Source organism: Catharus ustulatus, chromosome 4, assembly GCF_009819885.2.
Source record: "Catharus ustulatus isolate bCatUst1 chromosome 4, bCatUst1.pri.v2, whole genome shotgun sequence".
Classification (NCBI taxonomy): Eukaryota; Metazoa; Chordata; class Aves; order Passeriformes; family Turdidae; genus Catharus; species Catharus ustulatus.
Genome location: NC_046224.1, coordinates 28,303,739 through 28,322,563, shown reverse-complemented (window position 1 = coordinate 28,322,563; position 18,825 = coordinate 28,303,739). Strand labels below are relative to the sequence as shown.

Below are 18,825 nucleotides of genomic sequence, written 5' to 3'. Positions count from 1 at the left end.
ATTACCTAACATTATATTTGCATATATTATGCAATAGGTTTCTAGCTGTCTCCGCAAGTTGTTTCATCTCATTTGCATCTTGTTTCCCTTAAATGTAGTCATAAAAAATGGTATATATTTGTTGTTCTATTTATAACTTATCTCCTTGTAGAGATAGAAATGATCCCTCAAAATGAAAAGGAGATCCATCAGCACATTTTTCCTTCCTTCCTCCCTTTCTTTTTAGAATCATCTCTCCCCTTTGTAGTTATAAATAAGGCTTCTTTTCTTCCCTTTTGTGAATTCTAGAGGAGCTATCAGTCACTGCTGTAGGTCACAAACTTGTTACACATTGTGGTGATAAATCACAGTCAGGAGGCAGTCACTGTAGAGTAAAACAGGCCCAGCCCCACAATAATGCAATAACACATTCAAGTGGACCTGCAGTGTCTCACTTCACCTGAAATCCACACAGTTATTTTCCAAAAGATTCTCCAGAAAATTTTTCCTGCCTTTTATTTCCCAGGACACATGCACGTTTCCTTTGAACTCTGTGGGATCCCCAGTGCTCCAGGTCAGTCACTGTCAGAACACGGGGTAGGGAGATCATGGGGTACATTCTCTGTTGACATTCCAAGTCTGGCCCAAGAATCAATCAATGAACCAGAGGGAAAGGGAGGGACGAAGCAGGAGGCAGTAGGTGACACAGAGAGTCTGGCCATGAAAAAAAGGGTTGAACAATAGCTTAACTCTTATAGAAAATAAACAAGTTTAGAGTCAGTGTGAACATACAGCACTATCAACAAACTCAACTTGTAAGGAGAAGGTTTGCTGAAGGCCAAAAAATAGATCAAGCAAAGTGTGGTACACCAACTTTCAAATTAGATTGTGAGCCTCAGGCTTTGTACACCACGGAATTAGCTCACATCTCAAATTATAATCTCAAAAGGACAAAATTCTACATACATTATCTTGTTACCTTATTGCTCCACATCATATGCAGTCCCTAAGGCAGTACTTGAGCTATACAAAAGAGCATATTTTCTTTGCTTCTTTCTGTTCAAAATAGAGTAGACAACATAAACAAGATGTTATAAGCCTACTATGCTAATTAGACGGTTATTATTAGAATGCACAACTTCTAACTATTTGACCAAAAAAAAAAGCAGGGGAAATGAGGAGAGCAGCAGCAAGCAGCAGTGTTTGCCAGCTCCCCATTATGACAGGGTGTAAATAGAGGTTAGGCTCATGCCTCCGTCTGCAAGGGGGTCACATCACACTGCTTTCACCCCACAGGCAAGGTGAAAACAAGACCACACAGACAAAGAGGAATTGAGCTTCAGCTGGCATGACTGGAACCAATGCCAGTCAAAGAGTTCATTGAACAGTTCAATCATTTATCTTGACAGGATATGATTCTTTTCAGGCTCCTTCTAGCACACAGGCACAGCCAGCTCCTTAAAACCTGACACAGGATTTAATAGCTCTAATGATCCAAATGAATATTTAGTCTGGAAAATTAACTTTTGATAACAGTGGCTGATATACCCTCTTATGGTACACTGTGTTTATCAAATGTTACGCTAATTTATCACTGGGGAAAACAGAATGTTAGCTTTTATGGACAGACTCCAGCACTTCTTTCTAACTGTAAGTTTAGAGAGGGATTTACAGTGGTCCCTACCACACAGGTTGCCAGAGGATGAATTTCATCTCCTTAAAACCAAAACACATATCCTCATCACTTGAGAGGAAGCAACGGTGCTGCTGGACCTCCCATTCAGCGGGGTCTAAACCATGCTTTATGCATTCTTCCTACTTAGTCTGACTTCCAAACTGGTAACTCTCTGAGAGTTTTCACATTCTCGTGAAATGCATTATTAACATGTTTTGTTATCTCCACACAGGAAAACCATGACTTTAATAAGGAAGGTTTAGCCAAAACTGAAATTAGACAGTAGCATGTCCGAGTTTTCCTGTAGCTTTGGCCTGGCTGAGGAATTTCCAGGTTTCACAAGAGTCTTGCTGCAAGATAGACTATGTAGGGCTAAAACCATATAAGTTTACAACAGGATTTCTTCCCAGATCCATCCCAAGCTGCATCACACCACAGTGCAGCTTTCTGTATTTTACTCTACAGTAAATGGACACAATATTAATCATTATTGGGGTCCTACCTACTACACTTTTAGGCAAACTGACTAGAGTGAACAACCTACCCCTCCTTTTTAAATTGCTCCTTTTCTTACAACTAGCTGGCTCTTTTCTAGCTGTTCTTGCATGTACGTACTTTGGAAATATCTCCATAAGATATTTCTGTAAGAAATATCACAAATCAGTTTTTCTTTCATTGTTCTTAAAACATTTCAGTTGCAAGCAGGGACTATTTCTCTACTCTACTGCCACAGAAATATGTTTTGGGGCTGCAATGAATACAGTATCCCACCTACCTCATGAATTCACCTTTGGCATCATTAGCAACTCTCTGATAAAAACCCAAAATCAGGTGATTTAAGTGAAAGGTGCCATCCTGTCCAGTCAGAATTCAAAAACACATCAGGAATTTACAAAAAGGCTAAAACCCAAAAGCACAACTTGGGCAGAAGTTACAGACCAGTCCTCACAATCCAGCCTAAAACCTCCAGCACTGCACTAAGTCACACTCATAACTACTCACAAAACTGTAGCATCTGCTTTTGAAAGATACCTAAAAATCTTCCTTTGGAACCTGGAGAATGCAGTTCACTCCAGCAGACTGTTATCCAGAATAATTGACTCAACTCAATATAAAAAAATATTCAATATTTTTCTCTTCTGAAATTATTAAGTTTTGTTTTTCTCCTACATTACTGCCTTTATTGTAGGGGCACTAGCTAGTACTTTTGACACTTGTTACCTCTTGGCTTTGTTTAATCAAACAGACTTAACCTTATTAGTCTCTTACATACAGTCAGATTTTCAAAGAGCTACATTTTCACATTACATTTTCATCAGTTCATTGTAGCAATTGTTTTTTAATATCAATAAAGGTTAAACCAATGTAACTTTCTATGTATTAGTGCCAGAATTCATAATTGCCAATGCTTATGTTGGAAGTAGGCAAAATATTTGGACTGATCATTTTAGACCAACAACATCAATATGAAAGTTTTAATGAGAAAAATTAATTATGCTTCATATTCCTAAAAGAAAAAAATATTTTACTAAAAAGATTCTGATTCCCATAAATTTTACATGGGATTTAGGCGAAGAAGCGCTTTACATACATCCAAGCACTTTCTAAACATTGACACAGCAAAGAGAAAAAAAAACCAAACCCCTTTAGCAATAACCAGAATGAGAGATTTCTTTTGTAAAGGGCTCTCCATAACCAAGAGTCTAAGAGACAAAACATCTTGGAGCACCTATCACATGGAAGGCAATTACAGTAAAGCAGTCTAGAGTGCTTGCTGACAAATAATAATTTAGGAAATAGAAAATAAAATACACCCTACCTGGCATCATAAAACTGTAGCTTCACCAGGGGAATTTCACAGTGTTATAAAGTTTGAGAGACAACCTCAAGTGGTTTAAATAATTGAAAGAAGAAAATACAGCTTCCACAACATCATGCCTCAAAGTACACTTCTTCATATCTAATATATAGGGCAGCCTCACTCCAAATGCATTTGAGATTTTCTATTTCGTGTTCTGCAGATGATGTTTGCGGCTCTGTGCAGGTATCTAATTTCCAACCAAAGACAATATACTGGGGACAGCATGAGATTATAGCATCAAGCCAATCAGAAAATAAGTTATTCAAAGACTGTTCAAAATAATCCTGTAATTCTATCTATTGTGCCACCTTTGCTTTCAAAGGATAGAGCAATACACTGCTCACTGAACAGTTTTCAGGAAACCAACATTATATAGTTTAGATATTCTTACCCAATTTGAAACAAAAGTAATAAATATTTCACTTTATAATATGGCTGCCATGCTTCTGCATGATCCCCAAATGACCAAATTATTCTAATTTCTCTGCCTCAAAGAGTAAAAGAAACTGGGAGTGTATGTCTGCATCAACAGTTTGCTTTTGGATGAAGAAACAATAAATGAGAAGTGAAGTTTTTACAGCAACTTGATAATACAGCTGAGCACCTTGGTCAAGAAGCTGAGACAATAGATTTTCTTACACAGTACTTGAAAATTAAAGTTTATGATTAAATGCTTATGAATTCTCTGATGGAGAGCCTGCTCTCCTGAGTGAGGAGTGTAGATCCCCAGCTCCATCAGAGCTATAGCAGGGTATGTGACCCAGGCATTCAGCTCCCCAGCAGAACAGCCCTTTACAGAAGCCTCTGAAAGGGGCCAAGTGGTGATGGAGAGAAGCTCCTCAGGTGATTAATCAGCTAACTGAAATATAGGAAATGGAGGAAAGGTGATGTTTCACACTAGAGAGAAAATACTGCCAGGAAGTGAGATGTATTACTAGGCTGAAAACATAGGTGAAAATGGAGTTCTTAATGAGGCCAAAATCATAACATTATTAAAATGTTTGGAGAGGTTGATTGCAAGGCTAACCGACTGCAGAGATGCAAGAGCACTTCACACGAAGCCAGGGGGATGAGCAGCAAATTAAATCCTGCATTAATCCACATGTGCATGGAAGAAATAACCACGACCCAAGGAACAGTCTTTAAACCAGTACTCACACTCCATAAATAAAATATGGCCCCCTTGTGCCTCCCCCTCTCTACTATCAGCTCCATTTTTAAGAGTAGATAGAGGAGCATTCACAATGGTAAGATTTTTAAGGTGAATTGAGAACAAAGAAGAAAAAAAACCTGTTACATAGCAAGAGAAATCTATGAGGCACAAATATCTTGACTGCTGTAGGCAGCTTACATCTTCCCATTTCCAAAGCTACAGAGATGAACCAGAAGAGGTTTTAGCTCAGAGAAGGGCAAAACTCAGGTCAGAGATCCAGCAAGACTCATGTGTGAGGGGAAACTGTATCAACAATAGCACTTGTACCTGGGAAAAAACTAATAGGGGCAGAGTTTGGAGGGATGTGATACAATTTCACAAAGTCATAGAGTATTAGCTATTTCTCACACCCCAGCATCTAAGAGAAGGCTTGAAATAAAGGAGACAAGCCTTCTCACAGAGTGCAACTACACTGTGGAAGTCACTGCCACAAGATGCCATGAAGGCAAAAGAAAAGCTATAAACCAGATAAAAATAACTTGTCAGAGGTAGAATCCTGGAAAAGTACCTTAAAAACATTATCCTGCATTTGGCCTTTTTCTTATACTCTTTTACTCAATCTCCAGTATTGAAAACTCTCAAGAAGTGAACATCAAATAAGCCTTTGATTTTACATGGAGTGGTGCTATATTCTTGCACTCTGGCAAGTCTCAAGGGTTAAATTCAGAATTACGTGTTCACCCAGGAGTTTTGCCAAGAACACAAATTTGGGCATTTTGCCGCCTAAGCACTGTGACAGGAATTAGTTAAATCCAACTTTGTAATGGACACAGTGTTTAAAAGCTTCACTGTTGTCCCTAGTTCTGTCATCCTTGGAGGCAAGACTGCCATCAGCACTGTCTCTTTCCACCCCTAGACTTCAGTCTTGAGGTATTAACATTGAGTGAAGAATTTACTTTCACTCTTCTACCACATCTTCTCTTGCTGCTTATCAGCAACTCAGGAAACTTTGCTCAATAAGAGCATTCAAGTTTTAATGTGATCAACCCATCAATAGCAAGGTTGCATTTCACTGATCCTGAATTATTGCACCCTAGTACAATACATGGCTGCTCTACAATTCTAATTTTGCAGAAACTGCATCTAAAACAGCCTAAATGCTGGAAATATATAAAGCCAAATCATATACAGGGAACATGAAAAATCAATAATATATGTCACTGAGTGGAAAGACTTTCCAGAAAGAATCAGCTTTTAGAACCCATTTTTTTACTCACCTAAATAATTATTAGGATATTTTCAAAGGACCTCAGCACTCAGTCTGTTGAAATCTTTTGAAAACCTGGGCATAATAGTCACAATGAGAACTGAGTTCTTTTGGAAAACTAGTCAACAGCTGAGAGGTGCTAAGCCAGTGAGAGCTGAATCTCAGACACAAAACTTGCTTCATAACACCTCTTGAAATACTCAGGAGTGGTTGATGGGACAGATGAGTATCTACTCTACCCTCTGATTGCAGCCTGCATCAGATAAACAACAAGTTTTGAATTTTTTGTTGCTTTGATTTTCCAATAAAACACCTGGATTCCAAAAAACCTTTTATGAAGGAAGATATTGATTCAAGGAATGAGTTTTCTTTTCCCTCAGAACACTGGTTCCATGCACCGCAGTTCTTGGGACATCCAGGTAGCCACAGCTTCCTGACTTGTGGATTCACAAATAAGAGGGAAATCTGCATCTTAAAAATTGTGATTCTATAGATATTTGCTGCTGGGACTCAGAAAGGAAATCTCTGTGGTCATCCTACACCCAGCTCTCAGTAGCCACCCTAACTCTGCAGCTCTTGAGGCTTTCAGGTTTCTAGCTCTTGAGAGTCCTCATACCCACAGGATGTATTTTCATTGACTAGGACTGGTCTAGAGGCCTCCTGGTATCCCATGTGGCTGCCAGATGTTACTCCAAGAGGTGACTCACTAGTACCAAAGGCATCTAAAGCAGCAGTAGTTGCCAGTATTTAGGCACTTGAATTGCTCCTCAACAAAGTTTGAGATAAGCTACTACATTTTGAGGAGTCCAGTGTGTCCGGCAGATGCTTTATCCAGCAACTGAAGCAAAAAAAGTGAATATTTATGTTTTCCCTTCAGTAAATTTTTTTCAATCAAGAAGTTATTCCAAATACTTTCTACAAGAAAGAAGAGTTTGCTTCTTACACATTCTAGCTAAACGCTGCATAAGAGGTCTGTGAAACAATTTTCTGCCTTGTTGTTCACGACCACAAATTTCTAAAATGTGAAGACTTAGCTACCTACAATTAAACAATAAGAAAAAGAGAAGCTGCATTAGCAGAAATTCCTGCAAGCTTTTTCACCTCTTATTTACAAAGAAACAACTTTCTTTTGCCTTTTTTTAAAGGCAATTCTTTCAAAAAATTTCTTACTGTAGAACTACAATGAGAAAAAAACAAGAATTTCCTATTTATGAATTCTATACATATCGTAATACCTCTATTCATTTTATCTCTTTTTAGTTTTCTACCTACTCCACACACACATTTATCACTTCCTTATTTTCTAATATCTGCCATTTTCATTCTCCAGATCCTTCCAAATCTTTCTATATTTTTCATGGAGACTAGTCAGAAGAGGAATGGAGAGAATCTCAGTCATTAAATTATTCAGGCCACATTTTTAATGATCTGTTTGGTTTTCTTCTTGGAAGTAGAGGTTGTTTCACTGCAGGAGATCTGTAATGCAATCTCCCCAAATGATTCCTGAAGTTTTTCTACAACTTCACAATTGCAGGTCAAAATTGGGAAAAAAAAAAAAAAAAAAAGACAAACAAACAATAACTTGAAGTTTATATTGCAATGTCCTACGGTGCCTGGGACAGCACCTGTGGGCAGCCAGCCAGCATTTGTCACATATGGACACTTACAGGGACTTTGGGGTTCCGGTTAGATAATGTCGTTGATGATGATGGGCAGAAAGAGGATGCTAAAAAGCGGTGAAATAACATGTCTTTACACTGCTTTGACATTGTTAATGTAAAATGATATTAAAATACACCCTGCAATCACAGAAAGAGAGAGATAGGGATGGTCTAGAGTCTTGGAAGAGTATCTGGGAGGACCAGGAAGAGATGAATTTGCAAATAACAGTGTTGGTAATGGGTCCAAAGATGGAAATTACCCCTCCTTAGAGTTTCACATTATCAGTCTTGTTTCTGTAGCTAATAACCTGGATGGATTTGAAATAACTGCACTGAAACTTTATTTACAGGTGTTTGTTTTTTCTTTCTTTTTTTTAATATTTTAGTTGATAACATTTCCAAAGCCTTTTTTAAAATCCCAAACAAATAAGAACCACAAAAAAAGTCACAGCAATAGAAGAACCCCAACATTTCTACTTCTAAAACTTGTAAACAAGACAAGCACTCAAAACCTAGAGAGTTACTATTTTATGACCCCTACATAAGCTACTTTTTTCCTCTCTTCAGGGGACTACTTCATGTGATTGTCTAACTGCTAAAGAGAATAACAACCTTGGAGAGGACATTTAAATCTGGATTGTTCATAGCTCTAAATGCATGACTTCTCCATCAAAACTTTCAAAATTGTAGCTCTTTTGTTTTACATTACACATATCCAAAACTTATCTGTTAGTAAGTGAGGACTTTGCGCAGTCCTTTAAAAGTGCCTCCTGTAAAGAGCTTTGCTGAGCATAGGTGAACATTTGAAGAGGTTTATCTGCATGTGTGCTCAATCTAATCTCATTGCCAGTAACACTGGCTTTACACTTTTCTGTTTATTTAGACTTTCCAGTATGTTTAACACAAAGTATAGTCTTTTTACCATAGCTTTTGTACAATCGGAAAGAATCCTTATATGTTTGCTTCATCACAAAAAGAAAAAAAAGGCACCAAACAGTAAACTTTGCAACTAAGCTTAGTCTCCAACACAGAAGCCAGAAAGCATAATCTTCTAGCTGAATCTTATGCCCCCATATATTTTAAATCGTTCGAATTTCTTACTCATGGTGTATATACAACTTTGTGGGAGTCAGGGGAATGTGAACAGTTCCCTGGATGTTCATTTTCTGAGATGCAGCACATGTTTGTGCTGACTATATCCTCTATATCCTGACTATATACTCTCCCTTCTACCTCATGTACTTTGTACTCTTTGTAACAGATGACTGTTTCCAAATATATAGATATAAAACATGCATCATTTTAGTATTACCATAATTGCATTTCTATATCTATATTCTATATGATTTATATTCCTTTTAGAGACGTATTATATATTTAGGTTTATACCTTTATTTTACATATTTTATGTATTTGTTTGTCTTTTAAAATTTTTATATAGTCTTATAATATTATCTATGTTTTATAAATTTATTTTTATATTTTATATCTTCTTTTACAGATTTATTTTCGATACGCTTACTATACATCATTTATTTTAATCCTTATTCCTTTTCCATACTTCTTTATCCCCACGTGCTCTCAGACGAATTTCGGGAAACCACCTGGGTCTTGCCGAGGCGTTCCCACTCTCATCCCGCGGCTGGGATTACCCACGCAGGGGAGCTGCCTCCCTTCCTCTCTCCCTTCCCCTCCCCGGGGAGCTCGCAGGGCTGGCGGGGATTCCCGGAGCCGCTTCCAGGCGCTGCTTCCCGCGGCTTTGGGGGCTTGGAGCCGTGGCTTGGGCTCTGCTGCCCTCCGGTGGCCCCCGGGAGGGGTCATCCTCATGGTCCCTTCCTACCCAGAGCATCCCATGGTCCTGAGCTGAACCGAAGAGGGATGGAGGATGCTGCTGGAGAGACTGGGTTTTGTTCACTGCCTCGGGAGGCACCTTTGGAGGCACAGACACACAGAGACATGGGGAAAGCCAGACAAACTATCGAGAGGCAGAAAGGAGACACAGCCAAAGCAGAAGGGAGAGTGACTTGTCCGCATCTTTAAACAATGAAGCCAATCCACAGTCCGGCTCTGTTCCCTATGGCAGCAGTTCACAATCCCTGCTGGCCTGCCCCTAACACACACCAGGAACGCCACACCTGGCTCTTTCCAGCAATGCCAGATGTCCCCGTGGCCAGCCTCAGCTTAGGGATTCTCATTCTGCCATCCCACACCAAGTAGGACAGCACAGCACACAGCCCTGTAACTTGACGCAGACCATGGCAGGTTTACACATAAGGAAGAAAACAACAAAAAATAACATGGTGTTCTTATTCTGTTTGTGGGAATTATGCTGCATTGTTTTTTGGACAATTTTCTTTTTCAATCAGATCTGGGGATGACTTTTCCTAGACAAGATAATTGGCTGAAATAAATCCACTGTAGCTACAAACACACAAATTTGGATAATGCTATAAAGGCTGCATTTAAAAACAGGAAAGAAGAAAAAAGAAAAAAAAAACTGACCAAGGGTTGATTGCTCTGTATCACTATCTGCAATTCAGTTCCATTTGTAGTAAATTATTAATTATATTAACCTAACTTTAAGTCTGACTTGACAAAACAGAAATATTACTGTGAAAGCATACAAGTTCTACACAGGCCAGAATTACAGTGAGCTCTCTGCATTGTCTAGAGCAAGGAAGGAAGTCACCAAGTAATAACATTGCAGGAACAACACAGGGGCTTCTGCTCTTGCCCTCAGCTCCACAAAATCCCTTTGCTTATGGTACCTGGATTTCCCAAACATTCCCAGCGCTACCACAGCCAGCTGCTAAGATCTGAAATGTATGCACTGTTCTCCATCCTGCTTCTCTACCACAGGGTCAGAAAAATCCATGTAACCTTTACAGCACCAGAAAGCGATGCTGTACATCTCTCTACCCATCCCAAATCCTGGAATTGCAGGGTTTTCCTAGTATTTTTGCTTTACATACTGCAACTTTAGCAGAACTGCAGTAGAAGATATACAAAAAACTCCATTGTCCTTCCTGGATGTATATAAACTGCAGAGTATGTTTGCTTGAGAAATGCCATAAAGATCCATTTAACCAAACTTTGAAAATCCATTATTGGTTCCTAGCTTTAATCCTATCCTTTAATCCTTTAATCATATCTTAAAGCTGAAGCTCCTTGTATGCTGATACTACACAGCAAGATGTACCAGGGCACTACCTCCTCCACTGATCACACCATGAGCTGACAGCAACATGGATCAGAGTCTATGGTCTGTCAAAAATGACAAGGTAGTAGATGGAAAGTAAAGACAGGGGCAGAAAGATTACTTGAATCTTCCTGTAAGCCACCTGCACTTCCAGATCAAGGTCACTAAGTCTTTTTCCCCACCCCATGGCATTGCTGCTCAGGAACCTGGTGGATTCATTCGCTCAAACATCTGTCTCATAGCCTTACATGGGGAACACTTCCAAAAAATTGAAGACTTATTAGTAAGTCCTGTATCCTATGGAACCTGCACAACCTGGGACTTTACCCATTCCTTGAGGATAACTTCTGTTTTTTCAAGCAACATGCAATTATAAATAACATGAAAGGTTAGCACAGGTGTCTGTGAGCAGCCTCTGATTTTGTGGTTGTTAAATTTTAGAGCATGATACCGATTTCAAGCTCAGCCTTACAACTCCCCAGAGCAATCCTGCCCTGAAAATTTGTGTTAAATATCATTGTCCAAGTTAGCACCACACACACCACTCTCCTCATGGTTCCCTAGCAAAGCCCTCTTGCCACGACTTCAGCTAGAATGCCTTTTGTTTACAATTTCACCAGCTGAAAGACTCTTTTGAGAACACAAAAAAAAAAAAAAACCCACCACATAGAAGGGAAAGAAAGAAAGCTGAAGAGGCCACTATGAGGATCTAATCTATGGCTAAGACCACCCCTTGCCTGGCAGTCTGCATTGCCATCAGCTGTATGCATGGTGAGCACATTGGGGTTTAGATCAGCTGTCTGTGCCTTGTCCCTCATTAACATGGATAAAAGTGGTGGCCTCTGCCGGGTGCACGGCATTCCTCAGCATACCAGCTGCAGCTCCATCTTAATGCATCCTCTGGGCTTGGAGAATTAATTAGTTCTGATAGTCACCGTGGTTCAAAATGATGGCTGTCATAACCCCACAGATAAAATTACACACCCCTGGCATATTCCACATGGCCCATTCAGGCTCTCCATAGGCCACCGTTGGCTTTGTCAGATGTATGGCACTGGAAAGATTTAACTTGCCAAAACCTTTTTTTTAATGTCCCTTTGTTATATTCCAATTAAGTCTGTGTTAATCAAAGGCAGTATTTCCCAAATATTCCCCCCTCCTTTCCCCAAGTCTCCTCCTAGTCAACTTGATGGTTTGTACCCCCCTTCCTCCCACCTACAATTAGCATTCAGACATTTCTCTTGGCAGAGCCAAAGCCTCCCTCCCCCTAGGAAGCTTTCTTCTTATGAACACATTTTATATTTCCCTAGCCCTCTGCAAGGTGCTTTAGCCAGCTTCCAAACAAAGAGCAAAGTGACTTCCCTCAGATATGTGGAGCCTCCAACTGTATTCAAACACCCCTGTGACAGTTTTCCTGCTGTGACTGGCTCTAAAACAGAAGCCACATACAGTAAAAAAAAAATAATTCATTTATTTTCTTCTGCTTACTTCCAAATTACCAAGAATATCAAATTTAGCTCAATACTGCCCTCACCCTTGGTCTAAGCTCTCACTAAACAGGCTGCACCCCTGGGAGAGGAGCTGATCTGCAAGTAAGGTAGGACATACCAGGAAAGCAGTACCAGCTTCTATCATGCAGAGTTTACGAATGTTCAGCCTGTAACAAGTGCTTTCTTTCAATGTAGCCTTGTTTCTTTCTTATTTCTTCCTCTGAAAAGGGGCTTTGGTAATATGATTGTGAAATGGCTGAGCTTTTTATGAGTCTGAGACCTCATCACGTGAAGTTCAGTCACCTCTGGTTCACATTCTGAAAGTTAAGGGGAGCAGTATATAATGCAAGCTATGTGGTCAATACTCAACTAAAATTTTTCAAAACACAGAAAAGTGTGTGGTCATCAAAACCATGTGGAGCAAAACCAGTGCTGCAACCATCATGTCTGTATCTCTATTGATTTTGATTTACTTTTGAACTGACCTCACGAACCTGGTTCGGAGGAAGAGCAACTACCTCATTGCGATGTTGAAATAAACACATGGTTTTCAAAAATATTTACATAAATGAGCCATCACATTTTCTCTGTTTGGTTGACATTTACAGCACAGAATAGAAGCAGTAACTTGGGGAGAGGCAGTAGGTGAATGAAGAAAGTAAAAGGACAGCTAGTCCTTCTGTGACACACAGAAGAGAATGCCCCAGCATGTGGCATTTGCAGTATTAAAGCATGCACAGTGACTCTTAATTTTTTTCACCAGGTTGCTTGCAACCTGAAAGTTTTCAGAGGTAGAAGGGTGACTAGCAGCTGAGACACAGGGTATCTGAGGAGGGAGGCTTGGTTGGGCTCCCCATGCCGAACTGATCCCAGCTTTCAGGAAGGCAGCTCCCAGGCTGCTGGCAGACACCCTGCCACATTGCACGGGCTTTTCAAGCAGTGAGGTACCCCCTTCCACCCCAAAGGCCCAGGGGTCCCCACCCTGTGTTCCAGGTGGCCTTTTAGCCAGAATTTCTGCCCAAAGCAGGGCAGGAGCCAGCCAGGTAGAGCTGTAGCCAGAGCCTGGCACAGCCTGTAACCTCCATGAAGAAGGAAAATGTCCCTCACCAGCAGGAGGAAAGGGTGGCTGGTCCCTCTGGAACAAGGAAAACAATCATCATAGCAGTTAGTAAGGAGGCCATGCTCTGATGAGAAGGGAGAGGAAGGAAATGGAAAAAGAGTTTACTTCATGCAAATGCCTATAGGAGAGGCAAGTGCAGATAACAAGAGAGCTGATGCTGTTACTTTTTATCTCAGTCGACAGGACAGGAAAGGGACGTGCTTGATTTACAGCTCCTTTCAGCACTGCACTGCTGAAGTGGTGACAGGCAGGAGACTCAGCTGACCCCAGGCTGCTGAAGAAGCTGTCAGCTCCTCCAGCACCCACTCAGGGACCAGGATGTGTTTTGCCCAGGTGGCACAGACCCTGCCCAGACAGCCACCCTGCCCACACCCCCACCAGGCACTTTTGCAGAAAGTCTGGCTCCCAAACATCCCACAAAGAATGGGATGTGGCTGTGGGCTACCACCAGCCAGAAGAGGAGATCCTCTAGCATTCTGCTTTTGGAGTAAGACCTGAGCCATCCCTTCTGCCAGGCCAGACTGTACATGGTATGCAAAGCCAAAGTAATGTGAAACCTTGACCTCAGAAAAAAGAAACAGCCCTTCTTAGGATCATACCTACTGTCAGCATGTCCATCACAACCCTGGCTGCTATCACGTCTGCACAAACAAGGAATGATTTACTTTCCTCATCATGTAGAGAAAGGAACAGGATCTGATGAGTGCACAGGAAACACCTTGCCCTGCCATCTCCAGCCATTTTGCAGTGTTCTTTTAGAGCATATAACAGAAGTATTTTGTATGTTATGATATATGTTTATCACCATTCAGTTCTTTAGGAAAACCACATAGAGTTAAAGACAAGGTGTAATGAAGCACTGCTTTGTATTAAGGTACCCTTAAGGAGAACCTTCTAATGACAGAAAAAATCCTGAGGTCAGGGGGACCAGTCAAAACTGACAAACTGGTGAGAGCCAAATTATTGTGTATTTGAGAAATGAGAGAGCCTGTCCTAACAAGACTGACCAGAGCAGCAAAGCTGCTGCAGACTGGAAAAGAGCAGCACTAGAAAAGAGCTGAGAAACTCTGAGATGAAAGAAAAAGTCTTGCTTTAGGCAAATCAAAATGGCAAAATCAAAATGCTTTTGGCAAATCTGAGTACTAATCTCTCTCAACCATATCCAAGTAATATAGCTGAGTCAATTTTCCGCAGCTTAGCACCAGAAAACCAGTCAAAATTATTTAACCAAAACAGCAAAAGGCAAGGGAAATATGCTCCTTTTCATCTGGCTAACCAAATCTGGGAGACGTTCTTTTGGCCTCCTGAGATAAAATCAGTAGTATTTCTCCCAGAACTACATTGGGGTGACCTGTATGTGATCTGTATGTTATTAGGGCTGATAAGCCAACTTCCAGAGATCCTTTGCTCTCCCTGAGCACAGTTAAAGAACTGTAATAAGAAGCAGCATAGTAGCTACTCCAGCCCCCTATGCATGCTCACCTAAAAGAAGAAATCATCTTCTGTCATAACAGTTCCGTGTCCTCGGTTTTGTACTATGAACAGCTCCAGAGAGAGGATTAAATGATTGGAGCCCTGTCAGGATATCCTGCCATTCATAGCAGGGGGACTTTATTCAGCTTTCCAGTGAGAGCCTTCAGCAAATACCCTGCATTTTGGAATCTCTCCTGCCTGGGCAAGCTCTGCATGCCTTATCCTTCATTCATTTACCTTGGGGAAGACAAGACTCCTGTTTAAAAGTATTTGCCTGAGAATGCAGAAGAAACAGTATCTCTAACAGAACATCAGAATTTGAGTTTTCATTCCTGGACATCATCGAAACGAAAAAATCCACAATGGAAAAAAGTCCAGGGTTTTTAATTTTTTTTGCTTTTTTGGTTGCGATGAAACTATGCTTGACATCACAAGTCCAAGATGAGGTAAGTAGAACCTTTTCACGTAATGGATTATTATTTGCCTATATTACCCTGCATTATAGGGAGAACAGTTATCAGATACTGTATCTTATAGCAGAAAAACCCACATTAGCAGTCACTGGTGCATATGACAAGGAATTAAGAACCACAGAGCTCTGTAATTCAGTCCTCTGAAATAAGAGAAATGCATCTGTTTATTCCAAATGAGAATTTGGCTCAAATGATATAGCCTGAGTACACTGAAAAAGTCTCTAAAACTGGCATGTCGCAAAAAAACCTGCAAATTAATGCATTTATCAAAAGACATTGATTGGGATTTCTGCTAAGCCAGCAGATGAAAGCAGAATTTTTTTCTATAGTGAAAATTATTTGCTCTTACTAACTAAAAGGAGGAAAAGCTATTTTAGACAGGTAAGGGATAAAAATCTAAGGAATTTAGCTATTTAAAGTAATAACATAAAGTTATAAATATAATTAAAGGGTTTGTAGACCTTTGGGGAAGTGGTGCATTTGTCATGTACAAATACAATGAATCTGTGGAATTTCACAACATCTGTTTTCACCACCCTTGTAGAGAGGTAGAACAGATTTAGAAGAGGAAACAAAAGAACAGAGAGAAATTAGACGGGGGAAAAGGAAGACACTCAGGTGTTTTTTTGCTGTTGCTGTTGGTTGGTTGCAGTTTTTAAATTGAAATATACATTGAAATGCACAAAAATTTCTGGGAAATATATTAAAGTTATTATTTTTCTTTTTAAAAAATTACTAAAAGCAGCAACACTAAAAGAAGAGACACTAAGAAGTCAACTTTCTTTCATTTTCTCTAAAAGCAAAAAGGGAAAATGAGGAATTGGGAGAAAGTGGAAATAATGTTACCATTCCAAAACAAATAGTGTTTTGCAGGTGGTGGTATAGAAAGGGCATAGGTAATTTTTATTTAAATTTTTCCTTTTCAAAACACTCAATGAATTTTATTGTTCCAAAAATGAAATTTGTGTAGTGCCTTTTTGATGACAACCAAATGTCTTTTCAAGATGTATTCACACTATACCCACATCTGGGAAAAGGTCACATTTTTATTTCAAAGACACCTGAAAAGCATCTACACAACAAAAGGGTTTCACTACTCAAATATTTCAAAGTTTCCAAGACCAGACTTCAACAGTACACTTATGAAGACTAAAATTTGACAGCTAGATAAATGTTGAAATGCACATTTATGTGGGTGGTGGCAATCCCATATAGTGGTTCAGAGGTTATGAAATTAAATCTCCTTATCAGTGTCTGTGATACCTCCTCACAAACTTTCTGCTGAAATGTCCAGCTGTCAAGGGGAAAACTGCTGAGGGAGGGCTTCATCCAGAAGCACCATGGGCATGTAGAAATCCTGCCCAAGGTGCCAGGGTAGCCACCCAGGTCATTGTGGGGTTCTGCAGAGGCTGCAGCATCCCATGAGTGCCCCGAAGGTCCAGGACTCTCTGGACTGCACAGGGCTGTGTTGCTGGGTTTTAAAAACCATACTCTAAATTAGGTCATTTCTCACCATTTGTGAATGATGAACTTACTTTTACAAATACCAGGAAGAAAGAAGATTAAGCCAACATTAGAGGCAGTTCAGCAAAGACTTACAGCTTTAAAATAGACTCATAAAAACAGGAAAAAAAACAAGAAAAAACCACAGAGCTGCTCTTCTCAGTGTGTTCTGGGTCAGGCCCAAAACCTCCACCACATTTCAATGCAAAGCAAGCTGCCATTCTTTGACACAAATTTGAAAATACCAGTCATAGCCCTTTAGATCAATACAGTGGTGCTGATTTAATTTTTCCTCCTCCACACCCTGTTTAATTTTGCCTTTGAGTGGGGAACGTGCTTGTCAGCAACTTTGGAACTAACACAGTGTAGTCTGACGCTGTCTCTTTAAGTCTGACAAACTAAGTATTTGTTGATAAAGCACTCTTAGGAAAAGTATTAGACTTGGAAGGGTTTATCCTGCAGTGGTTGGACATATTTTGTGCAAACAAAGTTTCTGCAAAACACTAATATGTGGTCTGTTACCTAGTTTAGCTCCAAAATGAGGAGCTCCTGCTGAACAGAAAAGAGCTGGGAGTGAAAAGAAAGCAGAGTTAAACTTGTCATTTTCCACCAATGTCATTTGGGGTAGTGTTTTTCCTTCTTGTTAATTATTCTTCTCCCATTTCAGGTGAAGAAGCAATGTGACCAAAAGCTGCTCATTAGAATGAAAACCAAATGTGTACCTTGCTCTTTAAACCTTGACACCCAGTGCCCTGCTGGTTACACCAAAATTACCAATGGGACTGGGACACCAGACTGCAGGTATCTCCTCTGTCTGAGCTTTTCTCACCAATGTTGTTCTCCAGTAATCAGAAAACGTTAATACATATCAAAAATTCTCTAGTCTATGTAATTTTCTTAGGGAACATTTACCATTGGTTTCACCAACTCCAGAACTCATTCAAGCTGCATTCAGGGTATTTGATGCTTGAAGTTAAACAGCAAGTGATATAAGAGGAAAATAAATATTGCTATTGAATTTCTAACAGATTTTCTCTTTAATAGTATAATAGAATCTCTTCTATATTTATTAAGCATACTTGATATGAATGATACATTATAATATGTATTATATTCTATTTACATGTTAATCTTATATATCATATCATATAAATAAAGTATTTTTCACATTTCTCAAGGAGTTGTGGGGGTGAAGGGCAGGAAGAGATATCTCAAAACTAATTTGACATCTTGCCATTATGATTGTGAAAAAAAAAAAAGCAGTATTTTAGAAAAAATGGAACTATTTTGAGCTTACTTAGCATTTTAAAAACCTTGATATTAAACAATTTCAAAAATACTGTTTCAAATCAAAACTTAGAGAAATGTGCTGTATTTAGGCTAGGGTGGGAAGATAAATACCATACCATTCAAAAGAAAGAGCTCCAAGGATCTTTTTAGACCTTGATGTTCAATGTATGTTTTAATGAAGAAGAAAAAAATGTAGATCAATGCAATCAAGCTTAAAGCACCCTTGTCTGACACTGAAAGGAGAAGAACTTAAGAATTTCATTTTTCCCCACAGGAGGCTTGTAAGTATTTTAAAGCAGCTCTAACTTCTTTGCCACAGGTATTATCTGGAAATTAAAACCCACACACTTTCTTTTCCGGGCTGTCGGCATCGTTGTGTGAAGGAATTTGAACAACCTGAGTGCTGCCAGGGCCACTGGGGTCCAGACTGCATGGGTAAGTTGTTTAGGGATTTGGGGGTTTATTTTCATATAGAATTTGAACAGAAATAAAGCAGCACATTTTCTTCTTTTCAGAAATTATTGCTCCTCAGAACTTGTTATAAAAGTAGAAATAAATAGCAGTTTTCAAGTAAAATTTTGGGGATTTGAAGAAAAACAGATGTTCAAATTTTCATTTAAAAAGAAAAATTCATAGAAAAATGTATAGAGTCTCAGAAAATCTCCTAGATTTTGAGATTTT

General features: G+C 39.6%; 1 protein-coding gene across 1 annotated transcript in view; it reads left to right on the top strand.

Annotated features, from left to right (window-relative positions):
• The first annotated feature begins 15,240 nt into the window (after nt 1–15,240).
• Nucleotides 15,241–18,825, top strand: part of STAB2 (stabilin 2) — a 72,962-nt gene continuing 69,377 nt past the window's right edge. The window contains 3 exon segments of the mRNA XM_033058385.1: nt 15,241–15,324; nt 17,522–17,655; nt 18,464–18,579. Of these exon segments, the coding sequence (XP_032914276.1) occupies nt 15,241–15,324; nt 17,522–17,655; nt 18,464–18,579 (334 nt within the window).